Raw genomic sequence first — 21,456 nt, forward strand, 5'->3', positions numbered from 1 at the left:
TAACCCAGAACTGACATAGAATCTTTTTATTTATTTTTAACAACTAGAACAGGTTGGAAAACAAAAATGACATGACTATATCCCCAAATCCTGTCACACTGGGGTAGAAACGTCACAAAACGTATTTGCTTCCAGCCAAGCTGAACTTTCTGACTTAATTTCTCTTTGCAGGTTGTACAAGCCCTCAAGGGCCAGCAAACTGAGTCCTGAAGAATTTACCAACCTGGTATTTCATAAGATTGATATAGACAATGATGGTAAGGCAATTACACTCCTCAAGCGCACTTTTTTCTTTTTTCTTTTTTTTTTTTTTTACAAAGTAGGAGGTGGTGGTTATGGGTTAGAGTGCCATTTAGGCAAAAGCATGAGCCTTTCAAGAAAACCTTAGTTGGGCTTCATAATTTGGCCAGTCCAGTGTTCTTCAGGCAGCACAATTCAATTGATTAAATGTCTATTGACTGTACGTATGTTCGGTTAATGGTGCTTGACACTTTGGGGTATATGAACACGAGTAAAGGGAGACACAAGGAAAGAAAAGTGGGAGAATATGATATGAAGGACTCTGCCGTTCACTCTGGGATATGTTGTAGTAATTATTCCTTTCTTCTTCTTTTTTTAATGTTTTTATTTATTTCTGAGAGAGAGAGAGAGACAGCGTGAGCAGGGGAGGGTCAGAGAGAGAGGGAGACACAGAATCCGAAGCAGGCTCCAGGCTCTGAGCTGGCTGCCAGCACAGAGCCCGATTCGGGGCTCAAACCCACGATCCATGAGATCATGACCGAAGCCAAAGTCAGATGCTTAACTGACTGAGCCACGCAGGTGCCCCATAATTATTCCTTTCTATTGGAGATGTTTCATCAACCTGTAAATAAACTCAAGTTTCCCATACTATGAAAATCATTTCTTCAATTGCGTGATGTTCTTCTATCAGATTGTTTCCTTTCCGCTGAGGACACATTTCTGGGAAGAGCTGATCTCAGCAAACTGGTAGGGGAGCATATTGATTTGAGATTGAGGCAGTGTAGCTAGGAATGTTCCTTGAAAACAGAAAGTTTGACATTGTGGAAAATATGATGTTAGTAAGTGATTTAAGGAGGGGAAGAGAAGGATAGATATGAGGCACTGGGACTCCAGCCATGGTTGTCATCGACCCAAAGTTAACTTTTTCCACAGAACCAACATGCCCGCCTTGGGTCACTTCTTGTAATGGACACTAGAGGGTAGTAGACGCCCATATTGTGTGTGGTAGTTTGCACTACTCTAATGTGACATCTCCATCTGGCAGGATGCAATCCTGAGAAGGCTGGAGGGGAGTTTAAATGACGTTGCCATCGTGAATGAGCCCAACAACTGGACAAGAGTGTAATTCTCAGAAAAATACTTTGGAGTTGTATCAGCAGTAGCAATATCACGCATAAGGACCCAGTCCTAGTCTGCCTCACCTCAATTTCAAGTCAGTATGCTCATTTTCTAGTTTGCCAAGATCAGAGCCATTTGGTAGTAGTCACTCATATTTAGGTCTGTCTAGGTGAAGGATAAAATAAGTCTGTTCATGTGAAAGCTTGCAAAAAAAAAAAAAACAGATTCAGACTACCCAGAGTTGACACGGAAACTAAATGAAGGTAGAAAAGAACCAGACAAATGGAGAGTGGAAGATCTTAAGAAGCCAGTGAAAACCTTGTATGGAATATGCAACCGAAAATCCTGATCACCAAACAGGAGACATGCTATAGGTTTGTTCTGTTTTAATGTTTAATCTTCGAGGTGCTGGGGCAGAGCAGGGATTGGCATAGAGATGATAAACCATTTCAACCTAGGGCTGAAACTGTTGACCCAAGGACAAGTGTCCTGGAAGTAGATAGGATATTGTGAAAGTTTAATACTTAGTAATACAATGAATTTCAAAAGGGCAGGTCATGAATGTTGAAAATATCTCTGGATCCTGCTTCTAGTGATGGAAGCCGGGACATAGGAAAGGTGACCTTTCCCGGAGAAGCAAGAGGGTCATGGTATCCTTAAGCAGGGTCTTGGTTTCTATTTGAGGGAATAAATAATGTGTTCTAGAAAACAATAAAATGATTCAGGATTCTTTGTTTATTATGTAAGCAGTTTCCTAAAAAACAAAGTATAAGCTATCAGTAGAATGGGGGATGTGATGAGAAGAGCCTAGAAAAAGAAAGAAGGAGGTGAAGGATGCAAATCTGGAAGTGTGGAGGTGTTTTCTTGGGCAGTAACTGAGGTTATTTGCAGTCAGGGAAATGGGCTTTTTTACTATGCAGATTTGTCAAAAGAGAGAAAATGCATAGCTTATAGAACTAATCACATGAATCATTTCTTCTGATAAAAACTCGCATTTAAGGGAAAAAAACATACATCATTGCCTTTTACAATGAAGATATCAAGTAAACAGGCTACATTTTGGAAGAACAGGGAAGCACTGTTTCTTGACAAATGCATGTTCAGGACTAAAACTGATAGAATTGCTTTCATATGCAAATTATTGGCAGTTGTATCATCTCATCAAGAGACAGCTGGGTCATTTCCTATGTCAAGAAAAGGATGCTAAAATTGTACTGTTGGAGAAAGACAGCCCAGAGCACCAGAAGGCAAGGAAGAGAGACTAATGAAGACATTGAAGGTTGATATTTGCAGAAGTGTAAAAGGATTTTGCCAGTATTTGACAGAGGAAAATAAAGTGTTTTATTCACACATAAAAGGAGAGTAAGCACCACAGGGGAGAATGTCTGTTCATGTTTGTACAAACCTAAGTATACATGCCTCGAATAAGATTTTTAAAAACTTTTATTATCATTGTTATCCATCAGTGTTGGTAGAAATAAAGAGGATCAATCAAGTATACCAGAATAATGTTGACTATCTGCCAACAATTTTTTTTAATTTTTCAAAAAGAAAATCAAGTACACTATTGGTATCTGATAAATCAGTGAATGTTGAAACCAAAGATCACAACACACTGAGGCACAATAAAAAAATCCTTCAAGAACATATATGAAAATCTCAGTTTGACTGCAAATTGGTTACAGAAGAGTAGCCGACATTGAATCTATTGGGACAGAAACACAACAACTATGAAGTATTCTACACATTGTTATCATCATGGTAGTTAGCAAATCAGAGGCAGAAGATTAATCAAAAGAGGTGCATAAGATAAATGCTAAGAAAATAAAAAGATGAGAATCTACAAACTCCATGAAGGCAAGAACTATTTCTGTTTTACATACTTTAGTATGTCTTTTGTCCACATACTTCCTGGCACATAGTAGGTGCTCTATGAATAGTTGTGAAATGAATGAGTGTTTTGTCAGAAGATGTCATATGGAAAGCACAGGAAGAAATAAAGAAGAAAGAAGCACAACATGCATTGCTATCTTCCTATAGGAAGAGAGTTATCTAGACTATTTTGGAAATGAACATATATGTGCATATGCATTGCCACTTCATAAAATATAAATGCAATTGATTAAGAGGAGTTTATTACCAATAGAAAGTGAAATGAGGGGAGAGGCAGTAAGAGGTTACAGGGGGATTCTTTTGTTTCATTGCACCTTTTTGTATTAAGTTTATACCATGAGCATGTATTATTGTAATAATTCAACAAGCTATTTTTAGTTTTATTTTACAAATAAAAGCATCAGGAAGGAAAACTTGAAGAGAATCACAAAGACAGAAGATTGAAGCTCAACATTCAATATTATTGAAGAATGAAGAGGCAGGACAGAAGACTAGTCAGGATAAATGATTAAGCATGGAATTCTGCACCCTTTCCTGCAGGAAGAATACCAATTTGCATTCTACCGTGCGCTGCTTAGGAGTCATTCTTGACATGATATAGGAAGATTTACAGATGCTGTTCACGACATTAAGTACAGAACGCGTACCAGGCAAGTATAACAAAATGCCAAATAGCACAGGGGCAGGGGAGAATTAAGTGGCTCATAATAAAAAACCCAGGAAAGTGAAAAGAGACAGAACAAGGCCAAACAGGGAATGGAAGAGGCGATTATTGTGTTGATATTTGAGGTAACAGAAAACAGGAACATAACATAAAGGAAGACATCTTATTGCGCGATTAACCAGAAGTACCAATGTTTTCCAGTAGATCATTGTGGAAAGCCCTGAGAGTCACAGCGAGTCAAACTGGCAATGGAACTACCAGGAGATAAGAGGGAATCGGGTTTTCTCATAGAAAAGAAGAAACTGCTGCACTTAAAAAACTCTGCTGTAAAATGCTGCTAAATGCCTCTAGTGCCACCTTGCTAATGAATATAAAACTGTCGTTTTACATCTTCGCTGGCATCTGCCCTTGAAAATCTGGTCATGCTCATCTCCTGTGACTCCCATACCCATCCTGACTAATTTCCCAGGCCCACCACAAGTTTTTGTCAAGTTCTAATTTAAAAGAATTAGAAAGGATTGAAAAAAAAAAAAGTTCTTTGCATGGGCTGGTTTCTTTCAAGATCAGCTGACTTCTTTAGAGCAAAACTGCTAACGTGGGCATGCGCAGTAAATTTGGCTTTCTTTGGGGGTGGGGATAGGAGGTCATTTCTTGTTTTGTTATGAAAGATAATATGTTAATGCAATCCTGGTGACCCAGGAATATCAATAAGATAACCACTCTGCAAAAACAAGACTAAGGAAAATATTCATCATCAATGAAGCTGCTGAAACTGGTAGTGAGTGTTGGAAGAGCATTGACCTGAAGGGTCCCCAGGAGGAGAAAATGTGTCCATCAACTCAACAAACTACTAAATAACATAATATAGGTATAAATTATATGTATCCTTCAAGATGCAAAAATAAAATTGTGTACATTCTGAATTACGCCCTATAAATATTGAAATGTATCTTTAAATATGAAACAAAATAATAAAAACTCAAAAAGTGCTTTTTGGTTCCTTCTGAGTCCTGTGATCTCCAGCCCAGTCACCTCTTATTGGCTTTGACTTTTTGTTGATAGACTTTTTTTAGGGGAAGCTTCTGGATTCTTATAGGCAATCCTTTCTAGAGAGATTCAGAAACCATCCTTTTAATTTATTTGGGCATAAATCCTCAGACAAATTAAGGAGGATTAGGAAGCAATGTTTAAGAGCATCAGATAAAGAAAAGCAGCTTGTCAGCATGTTTTCTGATCACCTCCCACATTCCAGCACCATAGTTGCCAGCCGTGTAGTGGAGGAAATGGCAGTTGTAGCTGGGGCTTAATAAATATTTGATGGAAGGCATGAATGAATGCTAATTACTGAAGGGAAAAGAGTGAGGGAAACTTCAAAGTACTTTAGATAGAAATAGTAAACATAAGTTGCTATAGGTAGAAGTTGGCTTAATTTCCAAAAGAAATTTTTTTATGGTAAGTGGCGAGACAACGTGAAAAAAATGCATATGCAGAGGTCACACGTGTTTTGAGAAAAGTGAAAAAAACAACATGGAAGAGATCCATCTTCTAAGTTGCTAAAAGAGTAGAACTTAAAAGTTCTCATCACAAGAAAGAAAGTATAAAGTGTAACTGTGAGGTGATGGATGTTTAAACTTAAGGTAAGCACTTCACAGTATATATGAATCAAATCATTATGTTGTACACTTTAAACTGACACAATGTTATATATCAATTATACCTCAATTAAAAATATTTCTTTAAGAAACTCCATCTTTTCTCTCTTTTCCACACCAGTAAGTAACCTGCATTGCTTTTCACCTGACAGGATGCCTATACCCTTTACACCCTCAGACATGGCTCCTTCCACCAGCAGTGGTGAAAATAGACAAGTATTATAACTGAGCAATCAAAATCCACTTCACTTGGGGCGCCTGGATAGCTCAGTGGGTTAAATGTCTGATTCTTGATTTTGGCTCAGGTCATGATCTCCTGGTTCCTGGGATCAAGGCCTGCTTTGGGCTCTGTGCTGACAGCATGGAGCTTGCTTGGGATTCTCTCTTTCCTCTCTCTCTGCCCCTCCTCCCCTCTGAAAATAAATAAACATTAAAAAGAGCAAAAACAAAAACAATTCACTACCCCATCTCCCCTCTCACTTCTCTTAGTCATGCTAATCCCCTAGAAATTTTTAAAAAATTTTGCACTGGTAATTTAGCAGCTGTGATTTGCCTTTGCAAAAAACAGGGTTGTTTTGTTGTTATTTATGGTTCCCATGACTCACCACTCTCCACCCATGTGACCCTCCCCAGCCACACACTTACGACTCCTCATTTTCAGTTTTCTCTACTTAACTTTGGCTTATTCCATGGTTATACTTTCCCTGTGAGACATTGAAACTCCATTCCTGCTCTGTGGGTTTTGCACAAACTTCTTTGGCATAAGGTAAACATAAGGAACATCAAATCAAAGAGATTCAATTTCCCTCTAAAAGATGTGTTTTAGAATTTTGCCGTTGAGGCCAAAAGGTATCTTATGAGAATGTGACGATTCATGTTTATTTATATTTGAAATACTAGTGTGGAATTTTGGATATTTGACAGTGTCCACTACAAAGTACAGGTACAGTGTAATATCTAACTTCAGTTCCTGCTACCTTTCTGCCCCAGCTACCCATTCTCTAGTTACCGAATGTTCTTGATTTGTTTTTGGCTGGCCTTCTACCTAGCCACAAACCTGATTTGGTACAATATCTTTGAGATCAGGAACTACATCTCTAGCCCTCAAGTTTAATGCACTCGTGTGTGGCCACATCCCAGCAGACTTGAAGCCCAGGGTGGGTGGTGGTCTGCTGAGGTCAAAGGAAAGACCTAAAGATAAAATATTATATGTCACTTATATCTCAAATAAAAAAATTTTTTAAAGAAATTCCATCTTCTCTCTCTTTTCCATACCAGTAATCTGTGTTGCTTTATTGGAGGAGCTGATATACAGGGAATCCAGGAGAGGCCAACTGGACAGAGCATCTGCTGCTGGCACCTCTGTGCAGCAAGTTTTATATCCTAGCAACTCAACCTAGGGACTATCAGAGGTCCTTCTTCTCCTTTCATGGACAGCACTTCCAAGGAAATTAAGGTCTGCCACCCAGACATTCTTTGTTATAAGGGAGACACTCCAGGTTGGCTAGCCCCTGCCCTCGAACACTAAACAACACCTCTGACGGCACATTCTACTTGATGAGAATATGGAGGAAGGACAGGATCTCTATATTTTCAAGATAGTGATTAACATGGGCATGAGGGTTATGCTTGCACAAATTAGCTATCCAGCTTGTACCATTAAACTTATAATTATAGTCCAAATGAGTCAACAGAGAACCTCTCCCATCTCCCCCAAAACGTTTAAAAGTTGTCTTGTACATCCAGATGGCCAACAGACACATGAAACGATGCTCAGCATCCCTCCTCATCAGGGAAATACAAATCAACACCAAACTGAGATACCACCTCCCGCTGGTCAGAGTGGCTAAAATGAACAAATCGGGAGACTATAGGTTCTGGCGAGGATATGGAGAAAGGGGCACCCTCCTACACTGTTGGTGGGAATGTAAACTGGTGCAGCTCTTCTGGAAAACAGTGTGGAGGTTCCTGAAAAAATTAATAATAGAACTCCCCTATAACCCAGTGAGAGCACTGCTAAGAATTTACCCAAGGGATACAGGAGTGCTGGTGCACAGGGCACATGTACCCCATTGTTCATAGCAGCACTCTCAACAATAGCCAAAAGATGGAAAGAGCCTAAGTGTCCATCAATTGACGAATGGATCAAGAAGATGTGGTTTATCTATACAATGGAATACTACATGGTGATGAGAAAGAATGAAATCTGGCCATGTGTAGCAACATGGATGGACCTTGAGGGTGTTATGCTGAGGGAAATAAGTCAGGCAGAGAAGGACAGATACCATATGTTTGCACGTATAGGTGGATTAGGAGGAACTTAATGGAGGACCATGGGGAGAAGAAGGGAAAAAATAGTTGGAGAGAGGGAGGGAGGCAAACCATGAGAGACTCTTGAATGCTGAGAACAAACTGAGGGCTGATGGGGGTGGGGGAGAGGGGAAGGGTGGTGATGGGCATGGAGGAGGGCACTTGTGGGGATGAGCACTGGGTGTTATATGGAAACCAACTTGACAATAAACTATTTAAGAAAAAAAGTTGTATGGGGCGCCTGGGTGGCTTAGTCGGTTATGCGTCCGACTTTAGCTTAGGTCATGATCTCGCGGTTCGTGGGTTCAAGCCCCGCGTCGGGCTCTGGGCTGGCTGCCAGCTCAGAGCCTGGAGCCTGTTTCAGTCTGTGACTCCCTCTCTCTCTGACCCTCCCCTGCTCACACTGTCTCTCTCTCTCTCTCCTAGAAATAAATAAAACATAAAAAAAAAGAAAGAAAAAAGAAAAAAAAGTCTTATAGGATGAGGGTAGAGGCAAAACAGGGCAGCCAGGGCACACAGTTATACAGTGACGGGTTGATAGCACTGGACTGGCCAGCATGAGCCTTTGGCTTAAGCCAGAGTGATGAAATTAGGAACCAAAAATCAGTAAAGAAAACTGCTGACCAATAATTGTATGCAGAATGAATAAATGTTTACCCTTTCTCACAGCTGTGGACAGTCCCTGCAATTATTTCCTCAGAGATAAGAATATTGAAAACAGCCTTGCACATAGTCATTTCTTCCTGATCTTAGAAATTCACATTATCCCTGCTCTTATCACTTGGTCATATCTTCAGGATTAAAGGTCAAATAATCAATACTGTGTAGAGACATCAGTGCATATGTGAACACAGGTGCATTGCTGATGATTCTCAACTTAAAATAAAAATAGATTGTATTGGGCATCTTTATTTTCATTGGCAATCCTACCATTGAGTGCTGTTCTGTATAAGGATATTCAAAGACTTTAGAGTCTGGGTGAGGTGAAAGGATATCAGAAGAATGTCAATAAAAATACCAGGAAATATATTGTATATACCAGTGATTGGTATGGACAAAGCCTCTTGTTAATTGTTCATTTCTTATTTTCTAGGAGAGTTGACTTTAGAAGAATGGCACAGAAAAAGATCAGGATCTTCTGGAGACTGTTTCCAAGATCTTTGATTTTTCCAATGTACTAAAAATAATCTATAATCAGAAGTGGCCGGACACAGAAGGGAGGCTTCCTTGAAACCATGTGACAAGACTGATCTAGGGAAAGTGGAAATGAAGTGGCTGTGAGAATCCCTTTCCTGACTTGCAGTGGACACAAAACTTACAGTGGAGAAGAAATTAAATTCTCCCATGTACATGCTATTGATTTCAGAGTTTTATTATAATTGCTATCAGCTTGTGAATACATCACTTGAGTCCCATGGAGATGTCCATAAAGATTGTAGATGGAAGAACTGTTGCTTTTCTGTTTATACATTAGTTCTCTCTCTGCAGTTTAGAACATGATAATTAAACTGAATGTCTCCATATCAGTTCAAAATTGAGCTCACATGCACACTTCCTTCCACACTTAAATTAATCTGCATCTTGAAATAGACTGGATTATCTGGTCAGTGTCTCCATAGTTAAACATTCTTCTTCTTTTTTTAAATTTTTTAATGTTTTTATTTATTTCTGAGAGAGAGAGAGACGGCATGAACAGTGGAAGGTTAGAGAGAGAGAAGAAGATACAGAATCTGAAGCAGGCTCCAGACTCTGAGCTAGTGCTCAGCACAGAGCCCGACACGGGGCTCGAACCTACGAACCATGAGATCATGACCTGAACCGAAGTCGGATGCTCAACCGACTGAGCCACCCAGGCACCCCTAAACAGTCTTCTTAAACAGACTTTCAGCAAATGTGTTTGCTGCCTCTTGGCTACTGTTAGACCTGTGTATTATAAACGACTGAGTTCTGGTCTATGGAGATACTTTTTTTCTGCCCTTTTTTCTTATTCCTTACCCTGAATCCTGTCTTGAGTCAGTAATAATGTTCTGCTCCAAGGGAAAAATCTTAAGCTATGTGGCAAAAGGAGAAAATTTCAGGCTGGGCAATGAGAATGTTTCCACTGATTTGTTATAAATCTGGGTCTAGTTGTGCATGAAAATGCAATGCATCATCTGTAATTATTATGCCAGTTGGGGGTTTGATCAGAACAGCAGACAGCCAGGCTGTGCAACAACAAGCACTTGACATTTTAAATGGTCCTGACATTATAGCTCTGACATTTCATTTTTTATATCCTTTCCAAAAAATGAAATGATGAATGAGATTTCTTGATGGGTTAGAACTTTTTAAGTTTTGGGTTCTATATCACAGGCCTATTAGGACATCTGTCACTGCAAGGCTTTCTCATAGAACAACAGTAGAGGCTGAGGAGCAGATGTGGGCTGTCTTTATAATAAGACCTTCTTGGGGCCCCTGGGTGGCTCAGTCGGTTAAGCGTCCAACTTCAGCTCAGGTCTAGATCTCACGGATTGTGGGTTCGAGCCCCACATTGGGCTCTGTGCTGACAGTTAGCTCAGAGCCTGGAGCCTGTTTCGGATTCTGTATCTCCCTCTCTCTCTGACCCTCCCCTACTCACGCTGTCTCCCTCTTTCAGAAATAAAGCAACATTTAAAAATTTAATTAAAAAAAAAAGACCTTCTTAATGATGCTTTCATATTCAAATTTGAGTTCAAAACATACAACTAAAACTACAAGGACAGACTTGGATGTCCCTGTCTCAATCTTACAGATGTGGACAAAAGTATCAATAGAGGTATAGATGAGGCAGTAGAAATGAACAATGGAGGGAGAGAAGTTATAGATGAATGTATAGATGAACAGGTAGATGAAGATAGTATAGATGGATGTAGAAATATACTGTGGTTTTCAAAAAGATTTTGAGGAGATTCACAAAGAAGTACACAATTACTGTCGATAAAGTAAGAAAACTCGTCGCAGCCATGATGACATAAAATTTTACTCTTCTGCCGAAAATGGGTCCCCTTTGGACTCTGAGCTTCCTGGCAGTAGAAATGAAAAGGAAAGCATAATTACAGTCTTGCCCCAGCAACAGCCTTACCCTAACAGTGCCAGTTTATTTCATTTCCCCCACCTTCCTTTGAGGTATCTAATGTTCTTTCCACAGAAAACTGGGCCCCAGTTTCCCCTTCCAACCTTCTATGTTCTAATAACTCCAGCCTCTTCCCTTTGTTCTTCCAGCCTAGAAGGGTGGCTGCTTCCTGTCATTTCTATGTTACTACTTCACTTTTTCAGTCCTCCAGTGTCTTTCCCACTAATCCCTTGTATTAATGAGATTAAAATAACCAGTGTGGTTTCTGTTTCCCTGACTGGGTCCTGCCTGGTTCTGCACTGACTGACTGAAGGGCCAGTGCTCATTCAGGTGGGCAACCCACCGCCTTCTTCCTTTGCAGGCACTGATACTCGCTCTAGAATTGTGCTGAGTGGGCTTGTTTAATCCTAAAAGCCAGCTGTGGGGCTGTTATCTCCCCACTTTATGTCTGGCACCTGAGACTCAAAGAAGGGATTTCCTAGAGTTACTGTCTGGTAGTGTCCCTCTAGTACCACCAACAGGCTGAGCTTAACAGGGAGACAGCTAGCAAAGGAGCAACGTAGTGAGTAGGATAACAGCCTAGTGTCACAGAGTGCAATATGGAAGGAGGAAATTGGAGCCAAGCGTAGATAGCTTAATTGTCAGCACATCTGAGAGAAGTGGTAGCAGCCAAGTAGACACTTTAAGAACTTCTCACCAGCCACAGGTCCCGTACTCCAGGCATCCAAGTTCTGCTCTGTCACAGCTCCCACCTTGCCCTTTATGCTTTGGACCCTGTAATCCTCATCTGGCTTCCCCAGACTCCAGTCACCCTGTTGCCTCTTACCTGGATCCTCCTCCACCCATCGCCCTCTTTGGAACCATGACTGGTTTGTCTAGTTGATCCAGGTTAGGTTTCAGTTTTTCTCTGGATGTTGCCTCTCAGATTTCGAATCTGTGCTCCATGCACTTAACCCCATCCCATGTCCTCCCAAGTGGACCCCAGGGCTTGGGCGGAGAGGTAAGAGTGGTACCCCCTTCCCTTTCCCAGGCATAGCTTTATCTGTAAGAACGGCAGACAGGCTCACATGGCACACCTTTGTCAGCTTCTTAGGAGAAACTGTTAGTGGATACAGAGAATGTGAAGATAATGTTTGCTTGTCATAAGAAAACAGAAGATAAATAGTATCTACTCTCTAGTTCTGCTGAGGGCTGTGCTAAGAAGGGGGAAAGCCTGAAATTCAGATACAAAGGAATTTAGGTTAATTCATGGTTAGGTGAGATAGGAAAAAAGAAAGGAGGTCAAAAAAACCAGAACTATTTCCTTTCTTTCAAGTCTCCATCTCTCAAGGTCAGTCTCCCCAAAGTCATGTTCCTTCTACATGCTTTCCTCTGCAGCTTAGTGTCATGAGCCTGGTCCAGGAAGTACATATGAGATCATGTTATTTTAATGAACTGTATATTTTTAAGTAAATTTCTTCTTCCTTCAGATGATAAGCTTTAAGCAGGGCCTTGATTTTTTTTTTAAAATTATGCAGATATGGGGGATTTTTTTATTTAATTAGAATTCCATGTGTTTCTCCCTGATGGTTTTACAGTAAAATTTCAAGCAAGGGGTTTCATGACAAATAGGGCCTAGAGTGTGAAGACGGTCAACAACTTTAGATAATGTCTGAGACTGTCACTCCCATTTACCAAAGGGCTGTGGTCCAACCAGAATTATAGCCATCTATAGTTCCTACCATGCCTTGATGCTTTGAAGGAAAGACACTATTGTAAAAAGAGACAAAGATGGAAGGTATTAAAATATTTGATAATCTAAATCTTATAAAAATGCCCCCCCTTTAGTTTAGAAGAAACGAAAATCATATTCCATTTCTCTATAGATTTGCAGATGCATCAGGAAGATGGCCTGCTTCTCTGGTCCAAAATCTTGAGGAAAAAAAAAAAAAAAGAAGAGAAAGTAGAAAAGAGATGAGTGGCAGCTGGTCCAAGATAAGAACAAGCTCTAGTATGATTTCTCTCCTTTCTCCTTGGCTCTTTCTGGCAGACACAGAATATTCCACCTAGAGAAAAGTCTGCTGACACAGAACTGCATTTAGATCACAAGGGTAGGTAGTGGGGGTCAGGAGAATGGTTTAAGTGGGGCAAATACTTCCTTCATTTTTCCTTCCAAAATGTGTTGGCACAAAGGTAATGGGGAAATAAATTTTTGTTTAAAATTAAATATATGGCTGAGAGGCAAATTAAGAGGCCTAAAAGAAGGGCTAGTACATTAAAGACACCACATGAATGCTAGAGATAGCCAGTTTGCTCGGCCTACCCCTCACCCCCATTTATATTAGAATAACCTTTAAACATGCAAATGAAATACAGAAAAGTCCTGACATTTAAAACCAAGCTAGGGTCTTATACTTGCTGAAGGAATCTAAAATCATTAAAACTGTGTGGACAGGGAATAGCTTTCTTAATACCTAGAGTTTGTTTCTGGGGACAGCTGTAGGTAAGCAAAATTGGACATTCAAATTAAACCTAGGAATACCAAGTTTTATCAGTAGGATGATGACAACATTGAGAAAAATATTTAGGGAGCCAGAATTGCTTGATGGAGAGAACACTGGACTGAGACCGCATATGGATTCTGGGACCTCCAACAAGCCATTTACCCCTCTGGGTCTTGGCCTCCTCAGCTCTCCAGGGAGGGGACCAATCTCTGAGGTCCCTTCCTCCTCCCTTTTTTTTTAATGATTCCACAAAACCTTCATAATGTGGGGAATAACACCTCAGTACCTTAAAAAGATGATTCGTTAGTTAGACACAAAATTTAAGGAAAAAGTTGTTTGTATTTGATACAAATTGCATGAAACCCAGATTTTTTTTAACTCATGGCCAGTGAGTTTCATGTTGCTACCTAAGGGCTCTATGTCGTCTCCTGTAGTTACTTGTTGTCCCTACACCCTTATTCTGAGTGGTTCTCCATCATGTATAGGACAGTAGGCTAGTGATAGGCTGCCTACCTAGAAGTGAAAGTCTTTTTCAAAATAAAATGAATGTATATCCCTGTTATCCCTGGTGATTCTAATGCATGAAAACCATAGCTGTTGACATCTCCCCTATGAGAAACCCCTGTCTATGGTCCCTCTGAAAGGCCAGTATCCATCTATACTCTTTCTCCAAGCATTGACCTTTTGAGTTCCTTAGAGCCACAGATTCCCGCAACTTCATTTGTAATATAGAGCAAAAAGGTCACAGACCTGCATACATGCACACTAATTTAAATCCTGCCTCCAACACTCACTCGCTGTGCTGAACTTGATAAATTAGTTACTCGAGTAAGTCTCAGTTTCCACATGACATGACATGAGATAACGTATAAGCATCTAGCTCAGTGCCAGGCATGTTACACACTTTGTACGTTTGTTCCTCTAACCTTTAAAATTCTTTTGTTGTTGTTGTTTTTTATTTATTTCTGAGAGAGAGAGAGAGAGACAGCATGAGCAGGGGAGGATCAGAGAGGGAGACACAGAATCTGAAGCAGGCTCCAGGCTCTGAGCTAGCTGTCAGCACAGAGCCCTACGTGGGGCTCGAACCCACAAACTGTGAGATCATGACCTGAGCCGAAGTCGGACGCCCTACCGACTGAGCCACCCAGGAGCCCCCATCTAACCTTTAAAATTCTTAAAGGCTTAGATACATGGAGTTAAGGTTACTTTTTAGGGCCTGGTTTCCATTCTGACATAAAGGAAGGCTACATTCTTATCCCAGACATTTCACTCTTTTGGTGCTCAAGTCACATTTAATTGGCCCTTCTAATGAGGTCTGAGAAAACAATCATCTAAACTATTATCTCTGAATGGATGAAATCTTTAAAGTGCCCACAGGGAATGGATCCTCAAACTGTCAATTATACAGACCTTTACGATTTTTTTTCCCATGCTCTTAACATGACAATGAGCCCTCACCCATTTTCAGGCAAAAATCCTGTAATTAGACTGTACCCTTGGTCTCTGCTCCAGCACATATGTTCATTCTTTCTGCTCAGAATCTTTACATTTCTATAACATTTACAATTTTAATAAGCATTTTAAGAAATACAATGTAAAAGCTATAATATAACATAGATACTATACTATAACTCATTAATGTAATTTAGAGATTATGACCATCATTTAATAATTATTATTTAGATCAATATATATGAGAATATTAAGTAAAAATATACCCAAGGGCACCTGGGTGGCTCAGTTGATTGAGCATCCAACTTTGGTTCAAGCCATGATTTTTCAGTTTGTGGGTTTGAGCCCCACATCGGGCTTACTATTGTCAGCTTAGAGCCAGCTTTGGACCCTCTGCCCCCCGCCCCCCTCCCCCTCCTCCCCTGCTTGTGCACTGGCTCGCTCTCTCTCTCTCTCTCTCAAAAATAAGTAAACCTTCAATAATATATGTATCCAGAACTTGACTTCTTTCTCTACCAAACTACCGCCACCCACACCACCAGCCTGCTCTAGGTTGCCATTGTCTCTCACCTGGATGATTACGACAACCTCCTCACCAGTCTTCCCGCTTCCACGCTTGTCCCTTTGCCATCTGTTTCTAGTAGAGCAGCCAGAGGTATCCAACTAATGCACAAGGGCATCACGTCATTCCAAACCCCCATGTGGAGTGGTCTTCGGATCCTTACATAATCTGTCCCTCTCCTCTCCCTAATCTTTCTCACCTCATCTGCTGCTACTCTTCCCTCAGCCAAGATGGCTGCTGTTCTCTTTCCAAAATACACCAGCCACCAGCCCTCCACAGGGACTCCTTTCTTGCTGTTCTATCTGCCTGGGATGCTGTTTCTGAATTGTCACCTCCTCAGGGAGGTCTTCCCAACCACCTATTTCGCAGTGCAAATATCCCTTCCCTCCACCTTCATTCTCCCTAGACCCCTTTTTCTGCTGAAATTTATTCCATCATGCTATCGTCTTCTAGCCTGCTATGTTATTGCTTATTTGTTTATTCTTTGCCTCTCTCCATAAGAACACAAATTCCACAGAACAAAGATTTTTGGCTGCTCTGTTTATTAACATATATCCAGCACATAAGACAGAGCCTGGCACACGGCAAGCACTCAACAAATATTTGTTGAATGAACAGAAGAATTACAAAACTTGCCAATGATTATACATCTCAATAGTAATGGAGCCAATAGAGCTCTTCTTAGTCTTTTTGCAAGTCTTTCTTCCAGTCCGTGTATCCCTTCATTATGTCATAAAAGTCATAACGGGAAAATCACTTTTTTATTATCCTTCAAATTAGTTTCCACAGGAACTCATATAATCCCCCTGATGTTGCCATTTATAAAATGCTTATGAAATTGGCTTTTAAGCAGTTTCTTGATCACACAAGAAAATGATAATGCTATCATCATATTATCATCACAGCTGGCTGATGGTTTTGTTTTTTGGTTTGTCCATTTTTTTAACCTAAATGATATTTGTTTATCTATACTTTCGTTACTTTACTTGACTACAAATGATTTCTGGATCTTTTCAGAATTCAAAATATATTCTCAAAGAGTAGAGTGATGTGTTATCTTGCTCAGAGAGCAAGATGGTTCTCAAAATATGAATAGATCTTTAAACAGTTAAAAATCTAAAAAAATTATAAAAACAAAAAACACCTAAGTTATTGGATCAAAATTTAAAGGCAAAAAATAAGTTGAATTTATTTGCACAAGGTCCCAAAGGACGAACACTCTAAAATATAAAAGTTCAGACGAATTTACAAGAAAAACACTAGGATTCCAAAGATGAGGAAGTTATCAGGATAGAAAATTTGCAAAGGCTCAAGTACAACTGATTACTGATTAACAAATACACACAAAAAAGGAGTTTTCAAAGTCACAGCTAACGGGGGGGGGGGGGGGGGGGGGGGGGATAAAAGTCCACCACAAATTAAAACAAAACTTAGAAACAATTCCATATGTCAAGTTTAAATTTTCTTTCAAAGCTCAATTATGAGAAGGTAATATTAGGGGAAGTGGGATAACAGATACAAAAGAATTATGTTTGCAACTTTTCTGTATATTTAAAATTAGTTTAAAAAGGTAAAAAAAATGGAATAGATGCTCTGTTGTGTTTCATTGCTCTATTTGTCTGTGTCTGCATCGATTCCATATTCCCTTAATTACTACAGAATTACAGTAGTCTTGATATCTGGTATCTGCCTTCTTTGCAATTGTCTTAGCTATTCTTTTTTTAATTTTTGTTTTTTTGAGACAGAGCATGAGGGGCAGGGAGATAGGAATCTGAAGCAGGCTCCAGGCTCCGAGCTGTTAGCACAGAGCCCTACGCGGGGCTTGAACCCACAAACTGTGAGATCACGACCTGAGCCGAAGTCGGAGGCTTAACCGACTGAGCCACCCAGGCGCCCCTGTCTCAGCTATTCTTGACCCTTGGCATTCCCATACAAAATGTAACAACAGCTTGTCAATTTTTGCAAAGTCACTGCTTGGATTTTCCATTAGAATTACAACGAATTTATAGGTCAGTTCGGGAGAGACTCAACCATGAAAAATAGGGGCTCTGGCAACAACATATTGTGTATATACCTTCCCCCACTAATGCTCCCCAGCAACTCTCCCAGGCCCCGTATATCAGCTAAAGCTGGGCCTGATCAGAGCTTGGATCCCTCCAGATTTACTGCCTTGTCTGATGGGTGTGCACACTATTTTTCCACTTGGAGTATTCCCTTCTGATACAATTTTAATCTGGTGTGGAAAATAAAGCTTATCTTCCTGTCTTCTAAACCAAGTCCCATTATAGCAGGTGTGTGTATCATGGTTTAGAGTAAATTGATGACTCTGCTTATACCGGTTTAGGAATAGAGGGTGTGGATTAATACCAATGTAGGAAAAGCAGAAACCTAGCTCAAAATAGCTTACGCTGAAAAGGGAATCTATTCTTCACATAAACATGCAGGCAGCTAAATACAGGGTTCAAAGGATGTTATCAGCTCTCTGGATCTCTTATCTCTGCTTGTCTCTGTACGTTCCCTATACATTCCCTGAGGCTGGGATAAGTGGCTACAAATTAGTCTCTGCTAAATTATTCTCACAATTCTCCATTCCAGAGAAAGCAGGTCTTTCTCTCCCTCCCTCTCCCCCTAGCACCCATATATCAAATCTGAGGGAAAATTGACTTTCCTTCTTGGGTCATTTCCTGAATCAGTCACTGTGGCCAGGTGGATGGAGCACTTGGCTAACCCTTTTTGAATTGGTGTATATTAAGGGGCAGGCAGTGTGGGGTTGGTGGGGGGACCATGAGCAATCTCATCTGAGTCTTAAGAATGGGTTCCCTACAGTGTGATTACTGGATTGTAGGGTAGTTCTATTTTTAATTTTTTGAGGAACCTCCCATATGATCTTCCACAGTGGCTACACCGGTTTGCATTCCCACCAATAGTGCACAAGTATTTCTTTTTCTCCACATCCTTGCCAACACTTGCTGTTTCTTGAGTTTTTCATTTTAACCATTCTGACAGGTGCAAGGTGGTTTTGATTTGCATTTCCCAGATGATGAGTGATATTGAACATCTTTACATGTGTCTGTTGACTGAATATTTACCCAGAGAATATGAAAACACTAATTCAAAGGGATATACACACCCCTGTGTTTATTGCATCATTGTTTACAATAGCCAAATTATGGGAGCAGCCCAAGGGTCCATCGATAGATGAATGGATAAAGAAGATGTGATATATATATATATAATATAATATACATACATATATACACATTATATATATTATATACATTATATATACATATACACATATAATACTATTCATCCACAAGAGTGAAAACTTGCCATTTGTAATAACATGGATGGATCTAGAAAGTATAATGTTAAGCAAAATAAGCCAGTTGGAGAAAGACAGATACCATGTGATTTCACTCATATGTGGAATTTAAGAAACAAAATAAGTGAACAAAGTAAAAAGGAAAAGAGACAGAGAGAAAAACCAAGAAACAGACTCTTCCCCATAGAGAACAGATGGTTACCAGAGGGGAGGTAGGTGGGAGATGGGCAAATAGGTGAAAGGAATTAAAAGTATACTTATTATGAGCACTGAGAAATATATGGAATTGTTGAATGACTATGTTGTACATCTAAAACTAATATAACACTGTATGTTAACTGCACTGGAATTAAAAGATAGTAGGTTCCCTTTGGCAGACAGGAGTTCTGTTTGCAGAAGGGAAGAAAAGCTGCATAGACAAGAATAACATGGCTCTGAAGTTACAAAAGAACAGGGCCTTACTTCCTACACATGTAACTGTGTCTAACTGCTTGTCCTTTAGAGAGCTAAGTGGGTGACAAAGTAAGGTAAAACACCTTTTATTTAGTATTATAGAAACAAAGACTGTGGATCTATGCGAACTTTAAGCATTGTCTGAAAAATAAGAAAAGTTTGAATATACTTTAAAAACACTGTAGAAATTCTTTTCTATTTAGGATTTTAATCTGTAAGTGCTTAGGACCATTTCCATTGCAGATATGATCCATGTAAGACGTCAGCACTTTCCCTTTGCTGGCTGAAGAATGTACTCACAGCGGGTTACCAATAACCACTGCTCTAGGCATTGGGCAAACCATCAATTTCCTTTCATCGCTTTGGTGACCACAACCGGGCTGCAAATTAGAATCTCCTGGGAAGCTGTTTAAAAGTCCCATGCCCAGGCTGCAACCCAGGTCAGGTGAATTAGAATCTCTGGGATTGGGACACAGGCTTCCATATTCTTAAAGCTCTCCAGGCAATTCCAATGTGCAACCAAGGCTGGTTATTCATGTGATGGACAGCCTGCGTGCTGACGCCTCCATAGACCTTGCTTCACCACTCGGGTCTTGAAACAGAAAGAACTAAGATTTAATCATGACCTTACAGAAAGTGGACAAGAAAGTACTTCTGCCTGTATTGGTTGTGGGCCATGAATTCCAAAGAAGCTCTTGAGCTAGATTGAATGATTTATGGTATATATGGTATATTTTTAAAATTGAAAAAAAATTATAAAAATCTGGATTTTTATCTCCTCTTGAAAGGTTGGAAGATTGGGGAGATAGTGGGCAGCATTTGGTCAGCTGCTGTTGAATAGCAGCTGTCCCTTCTAGACAAGAAATGTACTTTTTGGTTTGTCCTGGTTTTCACCACTCTGTTAACGTGTGCAGACAGTTTCACTAATCAAAACCATCTGCCTAGCCTTTCTGGGCATTTGAGTTTACAGCCACTTCTAGGTGCTAAACCTCCCTGCAACCTGGGCAAAAAGGAGTCTCTTTTGAATATAGCCTAATTCATTAATTTGGGTCCCCCTTGGGATGAAGTCTTTTGCAGTAAAAAAAAAAAAAAAAAAAAAGTGTTAACAACTCGTTAACAAATTGACAAGGTGTTTATTATCCTGACCTTTTCCCCTGCACAGAAATCTTTCAAGTGACTGTCAGAATAGGTTAGAGAAATGCTAGTTTCCATATAGATATAGAGGTATGTTGATGCATATATACTTGTAGATGTAGATACAGATACATCACCCCTTTAACAAGTTTTCCAGGACTGTCAAAGGGCCATAAAAGGGACACACACAGGTCTCAATGCTTCTCTTCTCCACTAAGGCAAAATTAATACCCTGAAAGAGAATGGATTCAATTCAATGTAATTCTGCAACAAGTAATAGCACTTGTATAGGACATTCCCATTACAAAAGAACCTCTGTGCTTATCATCTGTTTGGTCATCATAGAAGCTTTGTAAAGAAGAATTTATTATGATTTGTGATGGAATGACTTGTAAAAAATAAATATTTGGCCATTCAGATGACCCAGATATATTTCTCAGATATATTTGGTCTTCACTCACAGTTCCTGAAAATGCTTCAGATGTCTTTCTATTAATAAAGGCAACTTTTAGATCCCACAAAAGGTGAGGGAGCTGATTGCCAGGAGCATTAACCATATGATTAAACCATATGATTTCAGTCCCTCCCCTCACACATCCAGGGAGGGGCTGGAGATTGAATCAGCCAATGGCCAGTGCCTTAGTCAATCATGACTATTTAAGGAAGCCCCCATAAAAAACCAAGAAGACAACGTTTCCGCCCTTTTACAGAGAGCTTCCTGTTTGAGGAACCGTAAGTCTCTCATTTCACCAAGCTGGGCCCCAAACTCCATGAGGACAGAGCTCCTTTGTTCCAATGCTTGTCCTGTATATCTCTCTTCATCAGGCCGTTAAAGCCGGTAAATGTAAGTAAGTGTTTCCCTGAGTTCTGTAAGTTGCTCTAGCAAATTAATTGAACCTAAGGAGTGGTTGGTGAAATCTCCCACCTGTAGTCAGTCAGGTAACAGGCTGGGTCAGCTTGCAATTGGGATCTAAATGGGGGTGGGGTGGCCTTGTAGGATGAAACCTGTGGAATCTGATGCTATCTCTAGCTAGATAGCATCAGAATGGAGTTGAATTTTAAAATGCATCTATATGAA

General features: G+C 40.0%; 1 protein-coding gene across 1 annotated transcript in view; it reads left to right on the forward strand.

The window, feature by feature from the left end:
- The window catches only part of GUCA1C (guanylate cyclase activator 1C), a 32,897-nt gene extending 23,847 nt beyond the window's left edge, over window positions 1-9,050 (forward strand). Inside the window, exons 3-4 of the mRNA XM_039244993.1 lie at window positions 172-257; window positions 8,972-9,050. Coding sequence (XP_039100924.1) covers window positions 172-257; window positions 8,972-9,042 — 157 coding nt within the window. The 3' untranslated portion in view covers window positions 9,043-9,050. The remainder of the gene's footprint in view (window positions 1-171; window positions 258-8,971) is intronic.
- The last annotated feature ends 12,406 nt before the right edge of the window (window positions 9,051-21,456 follow it).

The sequence above is a fragment of the Hyaena hyaena genome, unplaced genomic scaffold, assembly GCF_003009895.1.
Source record: "Hyaena hyaena isolate Hyena2069 unplaced genomic scaffold, ASM300989v1 scaffold_251, whole genome shotgun sequence".
Taxonomy (NCBI): Eukaryota; Metazoa; Chordata; class Mammalia; order Carnivora; family Hyaenidae; genus Hyaena; species Hyaena hyaena.